At 53.4% G+C, this 21,698-nt stretch overlaps 1 protein-coding gene across 1 annotated transcript in view; it reads left to right on the top strand.

Annotated features, from left to right (window-relative positions):
• CACNA1C (calcium voltage-gated channel subunit alpha1 C) overlaps window positions 1-21,698 on the top strand; it is a 581,627-nt gene that overhangs the window by 52,125 nt on the left and 507,804 nt on the right. The window contains exons 2-3 of the mRNA XM_045554647.1: window positions 3,263-3,593; window positions 6,808-6,913. Of these exons, the coding sequence (XP_045410603.1) occupies window positions 3,263-3,593; window positions 6,808-6,913 (437 nt within the window). The remainder of the gene's footprint in view (window positions 1-3,262; window positions 3,594-6,807; window positions 6,914-21,698) is intronic.

Below are 21,698 nucleotides of genomic sequence, written 5' to 3'. Positions count from 1 at the left end.
TAGTGGGTGCTGTCATGCGAAGGTCGCATCACGTATGAAGGATGTTCTCGGGCGAAGTGTGGCCCCTTCCATCTCGAGTTGCGTAAAAACGCAGCAGGCGTGAGCTTTGTTCGTCACCACACAGGTGAGCACGCACGTGTGTGTGCGTGCGGAGTGCGTGTGCGAGAGCGAGTGGAGGAGGTGGGAGTAGTCTAGCAGTTAACTGTGAGTCCTGTGCTTGCTGCAGAAATCTTCCATTGTCTCACTTTGTGACCCTTAATGAGTCATACGTTCCTCTGTTTTCTTTGTGTTGAATGGAGACACTCACGCTTGCTGTTTATTCAAGCAGGTCAAACCCACTCTTGTCATTTTTTTCCTCTGGGTCTTACAAGAAAGGTTAAGGTCCCAGCCTTTTTGGGGTCTTCTTGCTTTATGCTTCAGATCCCCATGGTGGGTGCTGGGAGGTCAGGGACAGGCTCTGCGGGAGAGGAAGCTTCTCATTGTGGGAAGTGCCAGGTTCTCCCAGAACCTGATGTTCTGGTTACTGCATTTGTCCCTGGGGGTGCAGTGCTGCCTGGAGCAGCTGGGGCAGAGAAAAGGAGGTGGGTGAAGGGAATATATGGTGAGTTGGGAGTCAGTGTCATGTTGAGAATGTGGCCATGAATCGGGTATAGCAAAGCGGCAATATTCCAGGCCCTGGGGCGTGGGGGGCATGGCTGTAATGCCACAGGGACCAGATGGCAATAGTGCAGGATGCAGCTGTCACAGACAAGAAGGCAGCTGGCCGCTGCTCCTAAGGAAGACCTGGTGTGCTCCTCTGGGATCATCGGGGTGGTAGATACGTGGCAGGTGTGGTACGGTTCCCTACGTGTTGTGCCATGGCAGGCATCAGTGGCCTGTCGTGGTCGGCTTTCCTGCAGTATTCAGAGAAGTCTCAGATTCCTTTCAGTACAGCATTTTGGACAGTGTTGTCAACCAGTTGGCATAAAAGTTGAAACTTACTGTCTGTCGCTGGTGTGATGGAAAGGACATAGACTTTGGAATCTGGCAAAAGTGACAGCCCAGCCAGGCACAAGCTTTGGACACTGAGCAAGCCTATTAGGCCTTTTTTGGTTGCAAAGGACCTAGCCCCAATTCAGATTAGCTTAAGCTAAGTTACTTAAGTAACTTCTTCATCACAGTGGGTGGCGAAGATGACCTGGGGAAGGGGAGCCCCAGCTGGGCTTTGCAGTACGGCCCTAGTAGAGCACCCCCCACCAAGGCCACACCTGTCTCACCTGCCTGTGGCTCACCTGTGTGTGGCTCAGGGTAGGCTGACCTCAGCCATGGCTGGAGAGGAATCTGGTGAGGTTGCTAGAGCTCTGTCTCTGGGGCAGACTCTGCGGTGGAAATGTCCTGAGTGGCTGTGGGGGATGGGGTAAAGGTGAGGGTGAGGGATTCTAGAAAGCAGGTCACTTTGGGAGCAAAGTTATCTTGGAGGTCAAGCATAGAGAGATCAGCCCAAGATAGTGGGGAAGTGGCTGGGAGAGGCGCCAAGTGCTCATCTGTGTGCTAGTGAGCCACAGACAGGGAAGGGGACCGACAAGGCAGTTTGCTCTGGGCCCAGTGGTGCCCCTGGAAGACCAGGGAAGGTCATCGTGGGCGGGTTTGGAAGTGATGTACATGCCACTGGTCTGGCTGCTCTGGTCACAGTCTCCTGGACAACTCTGGAGTGGCATCAGATGCCAGGCACACTGCCCACGGTGGCACGCCACCCTCCGAGGCTTTTCCTGATCCTTCTGCGCTTGGCCTATTAACTAGTGATACCATCTCAAGGCCACGCATCTGTTCTGGGAGATTCAGGTTTGGGCCCAGGCTGGGCTGATCCCTGGGCAAGCCTTGCAGATTCCGGGGTGAGGCACCCAGCTTCACATGCCTGCGAGCATGTGTGGTGTCTTAGGGACAGTCTCAGAGGCTTCGTTGCCTTGGAAGCAGAGCAGTGCAGCTGTCCCTGCTCAGGTGGGCCCCTCCGATTTCACTGGTTGCTACCAGGCTTCCTTCCAGAGAGTGTCCCACTCCCCCCACCCCGTCTGCCCCTGCCCCTCACAGCTCCTGTCCCACATATCAAATTCTGTATAGCGAATCACCCCAAGACAGAGTGGTCCACACCAGCGAACACCTTGTTTTCTCGCTCTCAGTTTCTGTGGGTCAGGAATTCAGGAAGTTCCTGATTTGGGGCAGTTCTGGCCTGAGGTCTTTCATGAGGGGCAGTCGGATGATGGGGACTGGAGCGGCTGGGGGCTGGCAGGAATCTTGCTGGCCACGTGGTCGCTCGGTGGAGCCAGTTTGGGCTTCCTGACGGCATGGCGGCCTCAGGGCTGTCAGGCTGCCCGGCATGGTGGCCGGTTGCCCCCAGAGCGCCCATCGCGAGAGTCAGCCTGAAAACGCTGCCCTTTCTGACCTAGGCTTGGAAGTCACCTCGTGTCTTCCGAGGCACTTTCTCGGTCAAAACAGTCACCAAAGGCCAAGCTCATTTCAGGAGGAGGGGGCCTAGATCTTTCTCAGTGAGAGGGATGTCAGATGTCAAAGGATTTGCTGACATGATTTAAGACTGTCCTGAGTCCCCTACCCCTGCCTGTGCAGCCAACACCTTTAATGCCCAGACGGATTTGAGGTGGCTGGATGTGACCTTGCTCTGGTCCAGGCTCCTCATTTTGTTACGTTTATTTTTGTTTTTTGGAACTCAGGTGCAGAGAGTCGAGTGAATCATACTCCTGATTGTACCTTCGTCACTGTCGATTCACTCACTCACTCATCTGTGATTCCTCTCTGTCCCCACGTCTTACTCCCATTTCCCTCCTCGCACTCCTTAAACAACCATTCTGTTTTATTTAATGAGTATCCTTTCATCTGTGTGTGTTCGTATATGTATGTTTTCATTCACAGATGATGCATTGTGTTTTATCTTCTTCTGCATCCTCCTTTTCTCGCCAGCACCGTGCTACTGGGATCCCTCCGTGCTGTAATGCCCAGATCTCATCCCTTGTCCGCCAAGATGAGGTGATGAGCCTAGAGAGGGGGGTGACGTGTCCAGGGTCACCCAGCTGAACCAGGACCAGAACAGACTTCCTGGCTGTCCTTCCTCAGCATTCACACTTACGTTCCTGTGCGCGGCCTCCCCACCCTCCTGCAATAGCTTGAAATAAGGTTTTTTAAAACGTTTGAGTCTGGGGTCCAAAGCTTGCCACAAGTGCTCCTGTTTCCTCTGCAGTAACTGTCATCCTTTTTTCCTGTCTTGCTGCAGGGTCCAACTATGGGAGCCCACGCCCCGCTCATGCCAACATGAATGCCAACGCCGCCGCCGGACTGGCCCCCGAGCACATCCCCACCCCGGGGGCGGCCCTGTCGTGGCAGGCGGCCATCGACGCAGCCCGGCAGGCCAAGCTGATGGGCAGTGCTGGCAACGCCACCATCTCCACAATCAGCTCCACGCAGCGGAAGCGGCAGCAGTACGGGAAGCCCAAGAAGCAGGGCAGCACGACTGCCACACGCCCGCCCCGGGCCCTGCTCTGCCTGACCCTGAAGAACCCCATCCGGAGGGCATGCATCAGCATCGTGGAGTGGAAATATCCTTTGTGCTCTGGGCAGGGCAGGGTGCTCCTGGGGCCTGCACCCTGGGCCAGCCCCCGAGGCTTGCTGGGCGCGGGCGGGGTCAGCAGTGCTGAGCTGCAGATGGATCCTCAGACCTGCGGCGTCTGCCTCACTGTGGTGCCGAGGAATGCAGAGTTCCAGGCCCTGCCCTAGACTGGATGAATCAGAATCTCTGGGGACAAGACAGGGCCCAGCAATCTGCTTGTATAACAAGCTGCTCTTTCCCCCCTATATAATAAGCAACATTTGCAAAAACGAGGCTAGGAGGCTATGAAATGTCATCTCACATGGCTTGTGCAGGGATTCCCTCATGTGTAGGGTCAGTAGTCATCATGTGCCGCTTCGTCGCCACCTTTCCCTCCTATGCCATGGCGCTGGGATGGTGTCCTGAGTGTCCAGGGTGGTCTCGGTCCCCAGATGGCTGGGCAAGAGGTTCGGCTGTGGTCAGCCCCATCAGGGGCTGGCAGAATCGTGGTGGGGGAGAGCTGGGGGGCCCTGCAGGTCAGGCACCCCCAGAGAGGAGGGCCGTGAGGCCCAGAGAAGCCAAAGAACTTGTCCTAAATCACACAGGTGGCAGTTGACAGAGCTAGTTTCAAATCCAGATTCCCCTGAACCCTAAATCCATGCACTTCGCACACGCTGTGTGCCCACAGTACTAGGCAGGACGAGGCAGGACTAGACGTACTAGGGTAGATATTCAGGGGGCACGACCGGACCTGGATCTGGGGCCTGAACGCCCACTGCCTGGGTGCTGCAGCCACCCCTCCTAGGGGATGTCCTTTCCTCCTAGAGGAGAGGAAGTGACCCAGCCTCAGCAGTGCTAGTGGGTGGCACTCCCAGATTGCCTAGGGAGGGCGGCTGGCAAGGTACAGAGGTAGCCTGCATACTAGCCAGTCAGTTTTTTTTGAAAAAGTAGGACTGATGCTGTCATTAGGGAGAGAAGGCAGCTGAAAAATCGATCCGTGCCTCACAGGGTGACACAGAGCGCTTCCGGGGCTTACCTGGGTTCTCTGCCTTTTAGCTGGTGGCTTTTCTTGTCTGCCTGATTGGTTTCCTCACTTATTATCTTCTCCAGCATTAGCCCCGGCATAAGGTGAAGGATGCATAGCCTGAACGGGAGGAGGTGGGGGGGCTGACAGCAGGAGAAACACCTGAGCTTCGCTGTACCCCGCTTTGGTGGCGGCAGCGAGAGACATCTGAGGAGTAGCTGCGTGGAGAACTGGCTCATTTGGCTTGTTGCGCCCTTGCCCTGGTGGGGCGAGCACAGGGCACCAGCCTCTGGGCTGGGTGTCGCTTTGCTAAGCAGATGGGAAGAGGTTTGAGAGCCAAGTGTTGGGAGGGCTAAAAGAACCGACTTCCTAAAAATGCTTCAGGGTTGCTTTAGAGTAGATCAGGATAGAGTAGTCCTTAAAAATTCAGACTCTGGAGCCAGACTGCCCACATTTGGATCCCATCCTACCACTAGCTGTGTGACCTTAGACAGGTTAACATCTGAATGTTCTGTGCCTCAGTTTCCTCATTTAGCTAGTGGGGCCAGGGTGTTGTGTAGAGTAGTGAGAACAGAACCTGGCCCTGCATGAGCTCTGAGCAGACGTTAGCTCTGTCCTTGCTGTCATTGTCCCCGGCATCAGCGTCAGCTCCCGCCTTCATGGCTGGCTCCTGTTCAGCACGAGGGCAGCACAGTGCTAAGAGCCCAGGCAGTTGGCCTGGGTGGTGGTCCTGGCTCTGCTGTTTGCCAGAGTGGGACCCTGGGCAGGTTGTTTTACTTTCTGCACCTGTAAAGTTAGGAGATTGGACGGGTCCACTGTGGGCCACTGGTTTTGCAGTGGAGGCACACGTAGGAAACGGCACCTGTGTGAGCCATGCTGGGTATGTGGGGCCTTGGGTACCCCTAGGGCTGAGGGCTCGGTGGCTAAGATAATCACTCAGCCTCCTCCTGGTGTCAGGCTGCACTGTGAGCACAAGTCAGAAGGCTGCCTATGGCAGGGGAGTGGACGCTGCACTTGGAGGTCAGGAAACTGGTTTCTAGTCCTGGCTGGTCATTGACCTGCTGTGGCACCTTGGGAAAGTTTCTCGGGCTCTCCGGGCCTTGGAGCGTTGGACTAGATAATCTCTAAGGTCTCTTCCTTCCTCAAAATTCATTAACTTTGTGAGTATGGATTTCCCTGGAAGAATTAAGTGGGTCCTTTCACCCAGTAATTTCCATCCTTCCTTCTCTTCGTCCTCCTTTTCTCCTCCAGGCTGGGAACTGGGCAATGGTTTGGGCGGGGCATTCCTGTGAAGCTCCCCTCTCTGGCCTTCAGTTGTGAGTGTGGGGTGGGTCTCCTTGGAAGAGGTATTATCACAGTAGCTCATTTTTCTCTTGAGAGCATATCTTTCCCCGATACTTTGATGGAGAAATCAGGGCGTGGAACCTCGGTGTGCATCACTACTGGGGAGTGAGCCTCGGGCTGGCCTCCCAGAGCCCAGCACATGGCAGTGGGGGTGCGGAGGACCTGGAGTGTCAGCCTTGGCCACTGATGCAGGGCCCCCGCAGACTACAGTGGCTTTACGTGTTCCCCGTGAGGCTGAGCCTTGGAGGGGAGGTGGCAGTCCTCCAGGTACACGGTACACTTCCTGCCACGCTTTTGGGGTCCCGAGCTCCCAGCCAGGCTTTGGGTTCTCTGGAAGATGTCAGAAAATGAGGGAAAAGAAAAAAATACCATGCTTAACTTTAGTTTAAAAGATTAAAAATAAAAATCTCCAAATTTCGATGAAAAACATGAAAAGTGGCCCTGTCTTAGAATCCTGTTCCACCCTTGTCTCCCACCCCGGGCGGGCATGGGTCCTCCTCGGAGGAGCGGGGGGCCTGGGGCGGGCACTGCTCTTTAGAAGGAACCCCAGGCACACACAAGGGAGAATGAAGTCAAATGTAATCTAAATAAATAAAAGGAGGGGAAAAAGGTTTTAGAAATCTGTGTTTACTCTGGCACGCGACGGGCCTCCACTGCTTTTGACATATTAGGGAAAATTTTGGCGGAGACCTACTAGGAGCACTTAAAAAGGCATATGTTTCTTTTCAGAATACAAGGGGCTTGGAATGTATTGTTTAAACAAAATTCTTATGAATCTTTGATGCATTTTTAAAAGAATACATAAATGTATATTTGTTTCACTTGTGCTTTCTTCAGCATTAACTTCCTTAACTCCCTTCCTCAGACCATTTGAAATAATTATTTTACTGACTATTTTTGCCAATTGTGTGGCCTTAGCGATCTATATTCCCTTTCCAGAAGATGATTCCAACGCCACCAATTCCAACCTGGTAAGTCCACCATCCTCGGGCCTCTGCTTTTTCTACTTGATGGAGAACTGGGCTTGAATCACATGGATTCAAGTTGAAATGTGGAAGAAAAGCGAGATGTGTGTTTGGCGTATACAAAAGCCCGGCAGAGCTCAGATCCTGAGTGCTGTTTGGCTCTTCATTCAAATCAACACCTGTCTTATCATCCTGTTTTCCAAAAGAATATTGCAATTAGGTGGTGGTGAACTCTGTGGGTGTGGGTGTGTTTTGAGTAGCAGATCCTGTGAGTGTTACAAAATCTGCTGCATAAGTTTTGAGTACAGGTGTTTGCTGGAGTGAGCATTTATTCTTGGATCCTTTTTTTGGTATTTATTTTAAATGCCTTTGTTCCATCAGTAGGGTTTGCTCAGGTTATCTCTAGCATCGCTGCACGATAAATTATTTCTAGGAAGCTTTTAGGAAAGTTTGCTTTTGCAGCCAAGATGTATTATTGAGTTAAAAAGGCTTTATTTTCTTGGGAAAGGTGGCTTTCCGTTTGGATTGTTGAGAGGCCAGTGCGGGCAATTTGGGTTTAGAATTTGTCCATGGAAAAAGTGGAGAGTGTGTTTACTTACTTTTGGCCGAGCGTGAAGTCATTACAAAGGCCTTTGCTCCGTCTGGGCATGTGAGGAAAAGAGCTCTGGAATGCAGTTGGCAAAACTGGGGCACTCCAGGATGCCTTCCGTGCAGGCGCGGAGGAAAATCCCATCTCTCCCCCTCCTTACAAAGACACCATTGCTTTTCACATGATTTCGGCAAAGTGTGTTTGGTCACCAGAGCCACCATCGTCAGCACCTTCCTCGGATTAGCGAGGTGGGACTGTCTGATTATAGGATTCTCCTTCTCACTACTGCTGGCCCATCATGGGTAGTTCTTGTGTTTCGTAACCTTTGACCTTTCCTTTGGCCCTTTCGGCAAATACGTCTGATGCACATTTTAAACTTCTCTGCCATTTCCCAGTTTTCACAGTTAGCTGCTGGTCCCGATCTGTGTTCGGGAAGGTGTCCAGTGTGTGTGAGGCGGCTGCGTCTTGTGGCTTGGGCTACGCTGTGTGTTGGGAACAAGTTCCGAAGGTTTCAGAGCTGGGCGGTGGGCACTGGGTGGTGACGTGCTGGGAGCCAGCGGGCAAGCTGCGGTCCGTGAGGCATGACCTTGTCTCTTAACGGACAGGAATTGTTTACTGGGGCAAGATAAGTACATGCAGAAATGTCTCTCCAAAGCAGGACCTCCTTCCGTTGGTCCTGCTTCTTCTCTGTGTGTCCCCCTCCCTCCACTGCCACAGTCCTCCGTCTCCCTGCAGCTTAGCACTTAGTCTGCACCTTTTAAAAAGGAGCTCTGGTTACAAATGGAATCCATGTCTTGTTCCTAAGCCAGTGAAGCTTTGGGCTACCGTAGGCCCAAGCAGTGGCAAGGTGGGCAGATTAGTTGGTTTATCTTGGGCCCCAGAGGTGGCCACGCAACAGCCCCCACAGCCCACAGTTTCTAGGAGGAGCAGCAGGGCCGCTGGGTGGCTGAGGCGGAGGGGAGCCCTGGGCTGGCCGAGACCCGATGGCCCTATACCCCCTGGAGGCGGAGGGGCCGGTGGGAGAGCACAGACGGTCACCGTGGACTCGTCCAGGAGCCGGAGTGAGGCTGCTGCGTACAGATGATGTGAGAGGGACAGCGCTTTTTAAAAATCACACCACAGAGTGATGGAGGTGTTCTAGAACTATTAACAGATGGCAGTGATGGCTGCACAACTGTGCGACTTTGCTAAGAATCATTGAATCATGTACTTACAATGGGTGAATTTTATGGTATGTGAGTGAAACCCTAATAAAGCTGTGGATCTGGCTTCTCATCCTCTGCATTCCACAGTGTCATACCTTCCCTGGGGCGGTGGTGCCGTCCGCTGAATGGGGAGATGGGAGGTGGTAGTCAGGGGTATTAGAACACCCCTAGAGAAACAAACAGAAGCTCACCTCAGCTGATGGATCAGAATGTTATTCTGCTCCATGGAGATAGCGCTGTGAGGGTCGTGATCCGGGCTCTCCTCGTCCTCGCTCTCTGGAGCATCTTACTGTCAAATGCCCCTTTTTTGAAACACTTTCACCCCTTGCTTCTTCTAGCTTCTCTTCTTGTTTCTGTAGGAACTTTTGCCAGGTTTCTATTGTGGGCCCTCTGACTTTCTTTTTCTGTAATCTCCCCCTGGTGAACTCATCCCTGTCCACACATTTAAGTTCCTTTCCTGGCAGGTTATTCCTGAGACCTCCATCTCCAGCTCTAAGCTCTTCCATTAGTGAGGCCTGTGCGGGTGTAGCGGCTCCTGAGACCCCCATCGCTGCAGCCACCTGGGGAGCTTAGACCACACTGAGTCCAGCACTCGGTGGATCTGGTTCAGATTTAGTAGTTCGGGGGCATGGTATAGAAATGCACGTTTTAAAAAATTCCTCATAGGGGTGCTAATGATTAATCAGATTTGGGAGCTACCAGCCTCTTGAATAGAGCAAAATTTGAGTTGGACAGACCTGAGTTTGAATCTTGGCTTCACTACTTTGAAAGTCCGGATCTTAACCGTTAGTGACTGGGTCTTTCTGAACCTCAGTTCCCTGCCTGTAAAAATGGAGGTGACAGTACGTCAAGGGTGCCCAGGAGAGTGGGGCAACAGTGACGTGCCAGGCAAGGTCTGGGCAAACAGGTGTGTGTGCCAGGATGTCCTGCAGGGGCCTTAGACGAGCCCCAAGTAGAACTCGTCCTCTCTCCCACCACACAGCCTGTCCCCAAGGGAAAACAGAATCAACCCCAAGGGGACCTGCTCCTCTTTGCCCTTGGCTGGGTGGGGGCGTGGCTGGCCTTGCCGTCACTCAGAGGCGCCGCTGACATCTTCTTCCCTCTCCATGCCCACTGAGCAGGCATCCGGTTCTGGAGATTTTAATTGCAGTGAATCACATTTAGCCTCCTTTCTGTTCTCAGAGTCGCTTGTTAAACCTTCTGTGCCTTTGTGTTTTCATCTATAAAATGGAAATAGTAACAGAGTCTGCCTCATAGGGTTGCTGTGAAGATTAAATGGGTCAAAACCCATAAAGTTCTTAGAAGAGTGCCATGGTAGAGGCTGAGTGTTGGGTCTTGTTCACAGTGGGTGCAATTGTTGTCATTGTCATCATCCTTGTCACCCGACCCAGGCCTCATCGCCTCCTTCCTGGATGCTCCCTCTGGTCTGTCTCTAGTCCCCCCTCCCGCCGGTCTCCCTCGTGCTCGTGCAGGCACGGGCACACATCTACACCAGGAGCCAGGCACTGTGCTCGGGATGCCTCAGAAGGCAGAGCCGGTGACCAACGGGGAGGAGGAACATGTGGACAGATGTTTGCGAATAGTGAAAGGTCTCACAGGCGGTCTGGTGTCAGGGAGGAAGGCTGGATTCATGTTGCTGGTGGGAAGGGAGTAACAGCGGGTTTCACATAGGGTGACATATTTGAGTTGCATCTCCCAGTAAGAGGTGATTTCCAGGCCAAAAGAGACATTTTAGGTGTGCCCATGTGCACAGGCCCTGCAGTCTGTCTCTTCCTGACCTGACGAAGGGGTGCTGGTTTCGAGGGAGTGAGCAGAGCTTGCTGGCCCGTACACAGCTGGATGCACTGCTGGGCGTCAGGGGGCCAAAGGCTTTAGGGGCAGGAGACCACTCTTGCTGCATGAGGATGATGGCTCAGATGGAGGCCTCAGCTGTGAAGAGCAAGAGAAGCCTTGTTAGATTCTGCGTGACAGTGACAGCAGGGTCAGAGGGCGGTGGTTTAGGGGGAGGCTGGATATTGTGGACGAAGGAGGACTGACTCGCAGGACGGTTGTGTGGGGAACAGTGCAGGAGAAGGACTTCAGGAGGAAGGTCACACTGAAGGGACAGGGAATGATGTGGACAATTAGGGATTGTTAAGTGAGGGGCACATGGAACAGGTGGATGGACATGTCCAGTGGGCAGCCAGTAGGGCCTGGAGCCTGAGGGACAGTTCATGCTGAGGATGGAGACTTGGGGGCAACAGGAGGGAGACAGAGAAGCAGCCCTGGGCATGGACCAGAGCCGCCGCGACAGGGCGGAGCCAGACGGGAGGGGAGGCCACGCCATACCCTGGAGAGGGTGGAGGAGGAAGGCTTGACCTGAGAGGTAGGAGGGGAAATCGCCAAGCATGGAGTCTCAGGCGCTAAGGGAACAGAGAGTTTAAAAATATAAAAAAAAGAGAGACCGGTTGGTAGTTCAAAAGCGTGTCTTTACAGCAACTCAAGGCTGATGGCAGGAGGGTTGGCCTGAGTACGAGAAGAGCTGAGCTTAGGGCTACAGGTGGGAGGCCCTGAAATGGCAGGTGCACAGTCATGGTTTGCCCGAAACATTCCTTTGTCATGCTGGAACGAGACGCTCCAGATCATTCAGGTACCCCCAAAATGAAGCTTGAGAATCCTCTGTTAGTTTCATAACTCTTCTTGAAAAATAAGGACTTGCTGTTTCAGAGTCCAACTCTGAGAAATAGCAGAGAGACGACGCTGCGCCTGTGGTGGGGCTCTCAGCGCTCTGCAGCCTGAGACCCGTGTAGACGGCAGGCGAGACGCGGTTCCCAGGCCCTTCCCCCAGGGGTCCCAATTCGTGTCTGGTGTGGGCTCCCTGGTGGCTCTGATGCAGGTGGTCCCGGACTGTTCCCTGAGAACAGTGACCTAGAATGGTCCCCAGCCTGGGACTGGGCCCCCTCCGCTCCCCCGCAGTCTGCTGTCCCCCCGCAAGCTCCCCCCGGAGGATCCAGACAGAAAGACAACACGCGTCAACCCTGAGTGCGTCCCCACTCTGCTGGGCTCAAGAGCAAGCTGTTTAGCCAGGCACACTGGCGCCTGGCGGAACTCAGAGCGTCTCTGTTCACTCACACTTGCAAATGCACATCTGCTGGCTCCTGGGCCGCCCTTGCCTTTCCCCCACCTGCTTGGTTTCATCCCCGTTTAGTTTTCTAACACTTCGCTTTTTCCTCTTTCCAAAAGATGAAAAGTATTCCAGAAGAGAGTTGTGTTTTTAAGATCTTTCTCTCATTATTTAAATAAAAGTCTGTCTGTTTTATGCCCCAGCTAACATACACTTTTGCACCAAAAATCATCATCTTTCTTATCTTTTCCTCCTGCTAGGGAATCATAATGAAACCTGAATTGTTGCATTCTCTGTATTCAGTCCTGTTATTGGCAGTGCCACCCACTGTGTGCACACGGTTTATAATACAGCCACTGTAAGCCTGGCCTGCCGATGGCTGTGACCCGTAGGCAGGTTCTGTGGCGTCTGCTGAACACCTCTGCACACAGGGCAGACTCATCGTGTGGAAAACTCCCTGTTCTTTGCAAACCCTGAAGTCCACAAAGACTTGGCTTGAGTTGGAATATTAAGAGAATATATTTGGCATTTGACCTTGTGCAGAGAACAGTGCTGTGTACTTTCTGGAGCAAGAGCCAGGCTTGAAGTGGAGGGGAGAGGAGAGGGGAGAGGCCAGAGAAGAAACGTCTGTGGGCTGGGCTTTTCTTGGGGGCTGTGAGAGGCAGAGCGGCGCCGTAACCTGGTTGAGAGGATTGGGTGAGTTAATGTGTGTAAAATACATAGGACAGTGTCTGGCACAGGCGCGTGTGTCCCTCAGGAGTGTGACAGGGGCAGGACTCAGGCTCAGCTCACAACTTGTGGTGTCCAAATGCAGGACCCCAGCTAGGGTGTCCTCAACTCAGCACTGCCTGGAAATGGGGGGCCTCAACCTCACAGTGCCTCATACACTTTCTGAGTGGACCAGCCCGAGACACGCAGAGCCTGTGGGGTGGGGATGCGTCACAGGTGCATGTGACGGCCCCTGTGCGTCCACTCCCTGGGGCTAAGTCAGAATCAATGGCACCTCGTCCTAGTTTTTGCCCCAGAAGGCTGGGAGAAGAGACCAAATGCTGTGTTTGCTGGCAGCTCCGATCCAGCAGGATTAATGTTTTGTGATTATATGGGGAGAGAAACAGGGACCCGCTTATAGCAAAAGAAGAACCCCAGTGGGAGAGCACTGAGTGGGTCGTCTGGGAGACCCCACTCCCCGCCCCACAGGCTCTGCGTGTCTCGTGCTGGTCCACTCAGAGAGTGTATGAGGCACTGTGAGGTTGAGGCCCCCCATTCCCAGGCAGTGCTGAGTTGAGGACACCCTGGCTGGGGTCCTGCATTTGGACACCACAAGTTGTGGGCTGAGCCTGAGTCCTGCCCCTGTCACACCCCTAACTCTGAGAGAGGCATGCTCTGAGCATTGAGCAGCGGTGCCAGTTTGGGATTCCCTCATCCTGCAGTGAGCTGTGATTTCTTTTATCATTAGATTTGCCTAAGAGTGAGAGATCTTTTTATGAGGTTTTCATGCATGAACAGTAATGATCGTACTGAAACGAGATTTATTATTGCTATCTCCTAGGTGTTGTCCTAATGCATCAGGCATGCACACTTTGCAGCAATGCTAGGGTTGTAAGATACACTAATAGATAATCGCAGGGAACAAACCACATAGCTATCCTGTGCCGTGCAGTGGGGGAGCCGGGGAAGGGGAGGCAGCAGTGGAGAGAATTCTGGGTGAGAGAATGAGCTTGACACGGTGCACTGGGAGAGTGCTTCTAAGGAGCCAGGTTGCAGCTGAACTGGTCTGAGTGGGACCTGGGAGTGGGTGTGTCTTAAAAGCTACACTGGAACCAGGGCTGCAGGCATGGACTGAGGAAGAGAGACCTGAACTGTGTGGCCATAGGTCAGTCACTTAATTTTTCTGTTTGTATGTCTTCTGGCAAGTGGGAGTAATAATACCTGCTTCATCATCATAATTATCTTTTCTGAGTGACCACCAGGTGCCAGTGCTTTGCATGCAATATTTCTGATCCCTACAGCCATAAAGTGTAGGTTCTGTTTATTTGTGTATTTAAGGGTAGAGACGATATCGATCTTGTTTGCCGCTGTGTCCACAGTGCTTTGGGTAGTTCCTGGCACACGTAAGGCTCCAGGTAAGTGTTTGCTGAGTGAGTGAACGAACCTGCCCGGTGTTGTCTCTTATTTTAGATGAGGAAGTAAAATCTCAGAGAAGTAAAGTGACATCACGAGCCAGGGGCAGAGCTTTCATTTGAACTCAGGACTGTATGAAGCCCTAGGTTGGGTTCTGCTCTGTTCCTTGGAATGTGTAGGGTTGCTGTGAGGATCCAGTGTAGTAGAAGTGAAGTGTTTCAAAGATCAAATACTCTGTAGCAGTACTAACAGGTATTTAAAAACAGGTATTAACAAACAAACTTGGTTCTGTTGGAAAATAAGTTCAGTAAATGCCAAGTTAACCAAAGCTAAATAAACTATTATAAGACTTCTCCAAGCCTTTAACACAATAGCAACGGACACGATTTATGAGTTCATATCATGTGCACATGTTGTCCTAAGTGCTTTGTGTATGTAGTAGTGCCTTTAAACATCATCATAATGCTATGAGGTGGATGCCGTTATCCCGTTTTATGGACGAGGACACCGAAGCTCAGCAAATGTGATTTGTGAAATAAGGTGTGAAACTTAGCTGTGGAGACTCTGGCACGCAGGTGCAGGCAAGTGTCTCCAGACCTGTGTTCTTGGCCATCACGCTGCAGCTGCCACCCTGCGAGAAGTGCCCTGTGACTCCCTGGGCCAGGCAGAGAGTGCGTCACCTTTCCAACCCACACCATCACAGACGTCCTGAGGAATGGTGTTCCTCGGATCACACCTTGTTGGTAAACGCTGCTCTGTAGGAATGCAGGGATTTAAAACCACAGAGAAGAAAACTCCTGCCCCAAGAACTGATGCCGTGGGAGAAAGGACGGAGCTGGGCACAGGATGGGACGTGTTGCAAGGCTGGTGTGGAGAGGAGGCCGGCAGGCACCACTGGCTCGGCCTGGTCAGGAACGTGCAGTTCAGAGGAGACGGCAGTCTTCTGGCTGGGGTTCGCGCTGAACCGAATGGTCTACACCCCAGGGTGCCCGGGGCAGTTGTTGCCCTCTGTGTTTGCGTGCTAAACATTTCAGGGAGGGCAAGGCATTGTCTGCCCTACAGTTGCCAATGGATGGGGTAAGGGGAGGTGAGACTTTGAAGTCTAAATATGGTGACACCTCCTGCACCATTTTTATACACCTTTATTCATTTTGAGGGGAATGTTCTGTATAAATTCACTTTTTATGTAATGGGACAGTTTTCACCTACCAAACTCCTTGTAATTTAAGTATATTTGAAGAAAGTCTTTCTGGAATGTAAAATACAAATCCCTGGATCCTTAAAAGAGAGATTCTGAACATATCTCATGCTATTTCTAGGACTGCACAATCATTAGAAATTCCATTATTGAGCCTGCTGTAATACCGGGAAGCCGTCGGGAGAGCTAAGGAACCTCCAAAGGGTCCCAGCACGTTATGATCTGAGAGTGATTTTGGACATGTTTTTATACACCACCCTGTTGGGGTGTCTGCCCCCTCCAGTACCGGCCCTTTTAATTTGCTCCTCCCTCTCTCCTGTGGGCCCAGAAGCCAGATAACCGAGTCCCGATAATGTGCAAAGTACGAGTAAATAGATTCTGCTTGAAGACCTGCAAGGCTCACTTATGAATAAAGCGCATTAGCTTTAACTTATGGATTTTATAACATTGATTTTGGCTTCTCAGAAGCCTCCCCCTGCCTTGATTCCCTTTGTTCTCACTGGTCTCGGTGTGATTGAAGCTGTTGGATCAGTGCCTTCCAACTGACAGTCACGGCAGCAGTAACGGGGACACTTGTTCTCCGTTCCAGAGAACACCGTTCTCAGTGCATTACATGTGTTAGTCATTCTGTCCTCTCAACAGTCCCGAGAGACCTTCATTGTAATCATAATCCTGCCACTTTACAGATGAGGAAGAGGCACAGGGAGATGAACTGACTTGCCCAAGGTCGCACGGCTGTGAAGCAGCAGAGCTGGGATTCCCGCTCGTGCACGTGACTCAGAGTGCGACTTCCCTGAGGCGTACGAGGGAGGGCATTTTGCTTAGAACACAGTCCTCTAATTACGGGACCCTCAGCCAGAGTGTGTGATACGTGTGGTCTGTCTCTACCAGGGGCCCCAGGGGAGCAGCAGCAGGGAATGCAGCTCCTCAGGCTGCGTCTCCTGTGAGAGTCTCAGGGGCGTGGCGCGGAGCCCTGGCCCGTGCCATTTGGAAAGCGCAGGGATGGACAAGACGAAGGCCTGAGAGGTTGACTTGGTTTTGAGGCCATATTTCCCCAGGGACCAGTGGTTCGTAGTAGTCGAGATCTGCAACCAAACAGGCCCCTAGATGAGACTCTGGCTGGGGTGAGGGGGACTCAGGATCAGCCCAGCTTCCTGAGATGAGCTTAAAACCTGCAGGACCTTCTCGTGGACTCAGTCATCGGAAGCACTTCCTGGGAGCTGCCTGGGCCTGCACTTGAACTTGGGCCCTTCTTGGGATCCCAGTCAGTACTGGTCTGGGTGGCAGGGCCAGGAATGTCAGCTGTGGTGGGAGCCACACCCCTTCCATGGTGTGAGGCCACGCTGGGAATGCCTGAGCACCCCAGGCCCTGTTGGCGACGTGGAGACAGGTAGAGCCGCGGCCCGAATGCCAGGCTGTGGGCTGGGGAGCACGGTCCTGGGTCTGGTTCCAGCTCTGCCACCGGCTGGCGGCGTGGCGTTGGGGCTTCACCTCGCTGGACTTGCGATTTCTCAGCTGTGAAATAGGGACAACAGTTCCTGCCTCACTGAGTCCTGGCAAGGGAAAATGAGAGAATATATAGAAATGTTCTGGAAAATGCAAAGTGCCGTGTAAATGTAGGGGCATTATCACGATAACTATTGTTACTGTTGTTATTAAGACTAGACAGATATATTCTCTCTCTAAAATATTGACCCTTTTTTTTTCTGGCACATTCCTCTGTGAACCTTTTCCCTCAGACTCCTCTCAAGATAACTTAGAGATCTAAGCAAAAGAACTAAAAGCCAAGTTCCAAATTTAGTTCCTGACCTTTCCAAGACGGATGGTGAGTGGTGTGGCCGGAACCTGCCTGCTGCCGGGAGCCCAGCTGGGCTGCGGGAGCCTGGGAACGCGGGCGGAGCTGGCCCATCCGCACAGCACCCGGGGGAGCTCAGCCCTCTGCCTGTTTTCCCACTGGCCTAGTTTCAGTCTGGCGCAGCTGAGCGCAGCTTTTCAGTGGCTCCTTTGGCCCTACCCTGCGACTCGCAAAGCCGTCCTCAGATGCACAGCGGGAGTGTTGAGGAACCCGGGGGCTTCTCTCCCTGGGCTTGTGGGGACTCAGACAGAAACGTGGTGTGGGAAAGGCTCTCTCTGGCCCCTCTGAGTCCTGAGGAACAGGGTCAGTCCTCAAGGATAAGGGGGGCGTGTCCAGGGAGGAGCCCACAGGGCTGCACGGGGCTTCTGCGGGTCTGGCTGGACGTGCCGTGGTGCTCACGGCCGGTTAGTCTCAGCAGGACCAGGGAGCATGAACCTCGGGCAGCCCGTGCTTGCAGACCATTTTAGTTGTGTGTGGGAAGGCAGGTGGCAAGTGGCGGGTGTTATGCTTGACAGCTGGGCTACGTGCACAGCTCAAAATGCAGCTGGGTTTGAGCTATGGCAGTGGGGTGGGTTGTTGGGGACGGGCCTCGGGGGAGAAGGTGCTGAAGGCCAGGACCTGACTCCGAGTCCCACCTGTGCCAGACTGACACAAGAGAGTGCGCGACAGAGTGGCCACCAGCAGGCCAGGCTGACTTCCCCTCGCTGCCCACTGGAGGGACGTTCCAAAGGTTGGCCCAGAGAGGGGTGAACCTCAGCATGGCCTTTCAGCTCAGCTCTTCACTGCCACTGGCTGCTGGGTAGGCGGCTGCACGCGGTGGCATTAACAGGCGGGATCTCTGGTGCGTCAGTGCTGGGAGCCTTGCTGGAGCCGGGTTCCCTCCGGACGCTGAGCTGCAGGCCTCGGGAGAGTGTTTTGGGTGGGGCCAGAGGAAGAATAAAAGGAGAACGGCGCAGGGAAGTGGGTAGCCTTGGTCTGCAGGCTTCCCTTGCCAGCTGAATTCTCAGAGGGCCCCAGTGGCCCACACCTCACACAACCCCTTCCCCTCAGTGTGGCTCGTCCTGTGACTATGAGGGGATATCTCTCTCATGGTTAGGTTAGCACAGTGGACTTTAAGAAAGGGGGGAAAATGGAAGGGGGCAGGGTCTGCCTTATCAGGTGGTCCCTTAAAAGGGACTGAGCTCTTCCTGGAGAAAAAGATTCCAAGTACACAGGGATTTGATGCGTGAGAAGTTCTCTGTTGCTGGTTTTTAAGGTGAGGGGCCGTGTAGCAAGGATCTGAGCATGGCTTATAGGAGCCGAGACCGACCCCTGGCTGATAGCCAGCCAAGAATTCATTCTGCCAACAGTCGCAAGAGCTTGGGAGAGGACTCCAAGTTCCCGATGACAAGGCAGCCGGCTGGCCCCTGACTTCGTCCTTGAGACACCGGGGTGGGGCACTCAGCCACGCCATGCATGGACTTCTGGCCTACGGGACTGTGGCGTGACCAGAGGGCTCTGTTTGAAGCTGCTGAGTTTGTGGTCATTTGTTGTGCAGCAGTTGAGAACCGGTACGCACTCTCCACGCCCTTCCAGCGCTCCCACCCCACGTCGCTGTGCTCGGGCGGGGCTCCTTCACTTAGGGGCTTCTGCTCGTGTCGCTCCCTGGTGTGCAGTGCTTCCTCCACTTTGCCAGGCTGAGTGCTGCTGGTGGGCTTCACTTTCTCTGTCCTTCCCTGAGCCCTGGAAATCAACTTTATTTATTCATTCTCCCGCTGACTGTTGTTCATCCCAGGGCTCAGGTTAGAAGTGACTCTTGCAGGAAGTTTTCTCTGATCTGCCGTGGCTGGATTTGGTGCTACCCTCCACGTTTCCGTAGTATTGTGGATATCTCTGCCCTAGCACTTTTAATCGCCTGCTTACTTGTGTCTCTTGTATTAGTTTCCTAGGGCTGCCGTAACAATATACCACACATTTGGTGGCTAAAACAACAGAAATATATGTTTCACAGTTCTGGAGGCCATAATTCTGAAATCCACGTGCCCGTAGGGATGGTTCCCGCTGGGCGCTCTAAGGGGGTGCTGCTCCAGGCTTCTGGTGCTGCTCGCAATGCTCTGTGGCCCTTGGCTTCTAGACACATCACTCCAGTCCCTGCCTCCATCCTCCCATGGCGTTCTCTCCTGGGCATCTGTCTCTCTGTGCCCAAATTCCCTTCCTTTTAGAAGGACACCAGTCATTGCATTAAGGCTAATCCACCCCACTCCATGTAACCTCATTTTAACATGATTCCATCTGCAAGGACTCTATTTCCCAGTAAAGTCATGTTCCCAGGTATGGTGGTTGGGACTTGACCATGCCTTCCTGCAGGGACACTCACTAGCAGTCAGGTCTGTGTGAGCGGGCATCTCATCCACCCAGCACCCAGCACCGTCCCTGGAACACAGCAGGAGTTTCGTGCACGTCTGCTCAGTGCTTGGCTGGGCTGGTGGAGGGACCAACGGGCTGCTGCTCCTTCCCTATTAGCTCCTGGCAGGGTGGGCTCCCCGGACCCTTTTGCAGGAGAGCTGCCTAGGGGACAGTGGCTTGTTCAGCAGAGGAGGTGTCCTGCATCCCTGAAGGTCTCAGATTTTGGCTCACTCCTGCAGCTCAGCCCCGACTCCTCCCCTTTCTCTGCCTCCTCTGCCCGCTAGCCTCAGAGACGCACCCAAAGGAGGGGGAAATGCGAGTCGGAGCTGGAGGTCCATGGCAGAGGTGGTGCTCCCAGCCACAGCAATCCCGGGGAGCGAGGAGGAGGGGCCTCCTGCCAGACCACCAGTATGGAGCCCTGGCTTTTTCCTTCCAGGTCCCCAAGCACTATGGTGGACTGTTCAGGGACGGGCTGGCCTCTTCCCCCCGGGCGCTCAGGGCACTGTGAGTCAGGTTTGGCAGAGGTCACACCAGGGACTTATCTGTGCTGGGGTTCAGTCCAGACAGGGTGAGTAGATCTCAGGGGTGACTTACCCAGCCTGTTTCACAGTCTTTTTTTTTTTTAGAGAGAGTCTTGCTCTGTCACTCAGGCTAGAGTGCAATGGTGTCATCATATCTCACAGCAACCTCAAACTCCTGGGCTCAAGCGACCCTCCTGCCTCAGCCTCCCAAAATGCTAGGATTACAGACATGAGCCACTGCACCCAGCCTTGTTCCAGACTCTTTTCAGGGGCGTCTCTCTAGACCTCTTGCTCATGCCTATGCGGCCAGACCTATCCCATAACCAGAGAATCTCTGTCCTGGGACAGGGATGGGCTCCAGTTTCCTAGGGCTGCCGTAACAATATACCACACATCTGGTGGCTAAAACAACAGAAATATATGTTTCACAGTTCTGGAGGCCATAATTCTGAAATCCACATGTCCATAGGGGTGGTTCCCGCTGGCGCTCTAAGGGGGCGCTGCTCCAGTCACAGCAATGGATGATTTGGGGAATATTCTGGAGACCTGCCCAGCAAAAAGATCCATCATTCACGACTACGGGGCGATTTCTTTGGGATTGCAAACAAGGGGCTTCTAGTCACTCTTGATTTGGACTTTGTTCTTAGCTTGGTTCCTGAAACATAGAAGGCACTGAATAAATATTTGCTGAGCAAATAACTGAATGGACATGTGAAGAAGAGAAGTTGTCCGTGCACTGGGGGTTCTGGCAAGGTGAGGCATGACTGAGAGGATCCCAGACGAGAGGTCAGGACCCTCCATTCCATACCCTTCCGTGCTGCTCACCACTGGGTGACCTTGAGTGATCTTCACCTCTCTTGACCTCTGTGTGTTCAGTTTTCATAATCCAGCAGAGGATTATATTTAGGTGATTCTTTTATGTTTTGCTTATGTGGTTCTTTGCCTGATACATACATAGGCCATTTGACTTCATATCAGTGTATTCCTTCATGCATGCATCTGATAAATATTGAACGCCTACTGTGTACCAGGCTAGGTGCCAGAAATGCAACACGCACAGAAACCAGGGTGCACGGGGTCTCTGCCCTCATGGAGCTTATGTCCTGTGGGGCCAGTCAGTAAGCAGCCAGGCAAGTCCATAAACACCGTAATTATAGAGCGCTAAAGTGCTGTGGAGAAAGCACACGAGGCTGTTGAGATGGAGGATTGCAGGGTGGGGCCCACTTGGGGTGCACAGGGTCTCTCCAGGAGGTGGTGCTGGGGCTGAGGTGTGGTGCTGAGAAGGTGCCAGCTGAGGCAGACCTGGGAGGAGCCTGCGGGCAGAGGACAGGGGGTGTGGGCCTGTGTGGCTGGAGCGCCTGAGTAAGGTGGAGAGTTGGGGAGGTGGGCAGGGGCCGGATCCCAGGGACGAGGTTGAGGGGTTTGGGTTTGTCCTAAGTGTGGTGGTGGCAGGTCTGTTAGCCTCCACGGGCCTCCACGGCAGTGGGAAGTGTCAGAAGAGGGTTAGAAAGTGAGCAGAGAAAGGTGAGGGTTTAGGGAGCCAAGAGCGATGGATGTGATTGCCAGCGGGCCTGGGCAGAGCTTGCGGAGAGAGGAGAGCGCTGGAAGGCGCGGGCTGTCGATTCTGGGAGGGAAGTCGGCCACAGAAACCTGTCGGGGGGACCTGTCGGAATGCCTCAGGGCTGCGGAGGTGGGGCTCCCGAGGAGGGGATTTTCCAGGCTCTTCTCTGTGCGTGGCCATCTTGCCATCCAGCCTTCATTTACCCAGCGACTTCTCTGCACCCACTTTCATGAGGGGATCCCCTCTGGCCCTG

This window comes from Lemur catta, chromosome 6, assembly GCF_020740605.2.
Source record: "Lemur catta isolate mLemCat1 chromosome 6, mLemCat1.pri, whole genome shotgun sequence".
NCBI lineage: Eukaryota > Metazoa > Chordata > Mammalia > Primates > Lemuridae > Lemur > Lemur catta.
This window is presented reverse-complemented; position numbering and strand designations above follow the sequence as displayed.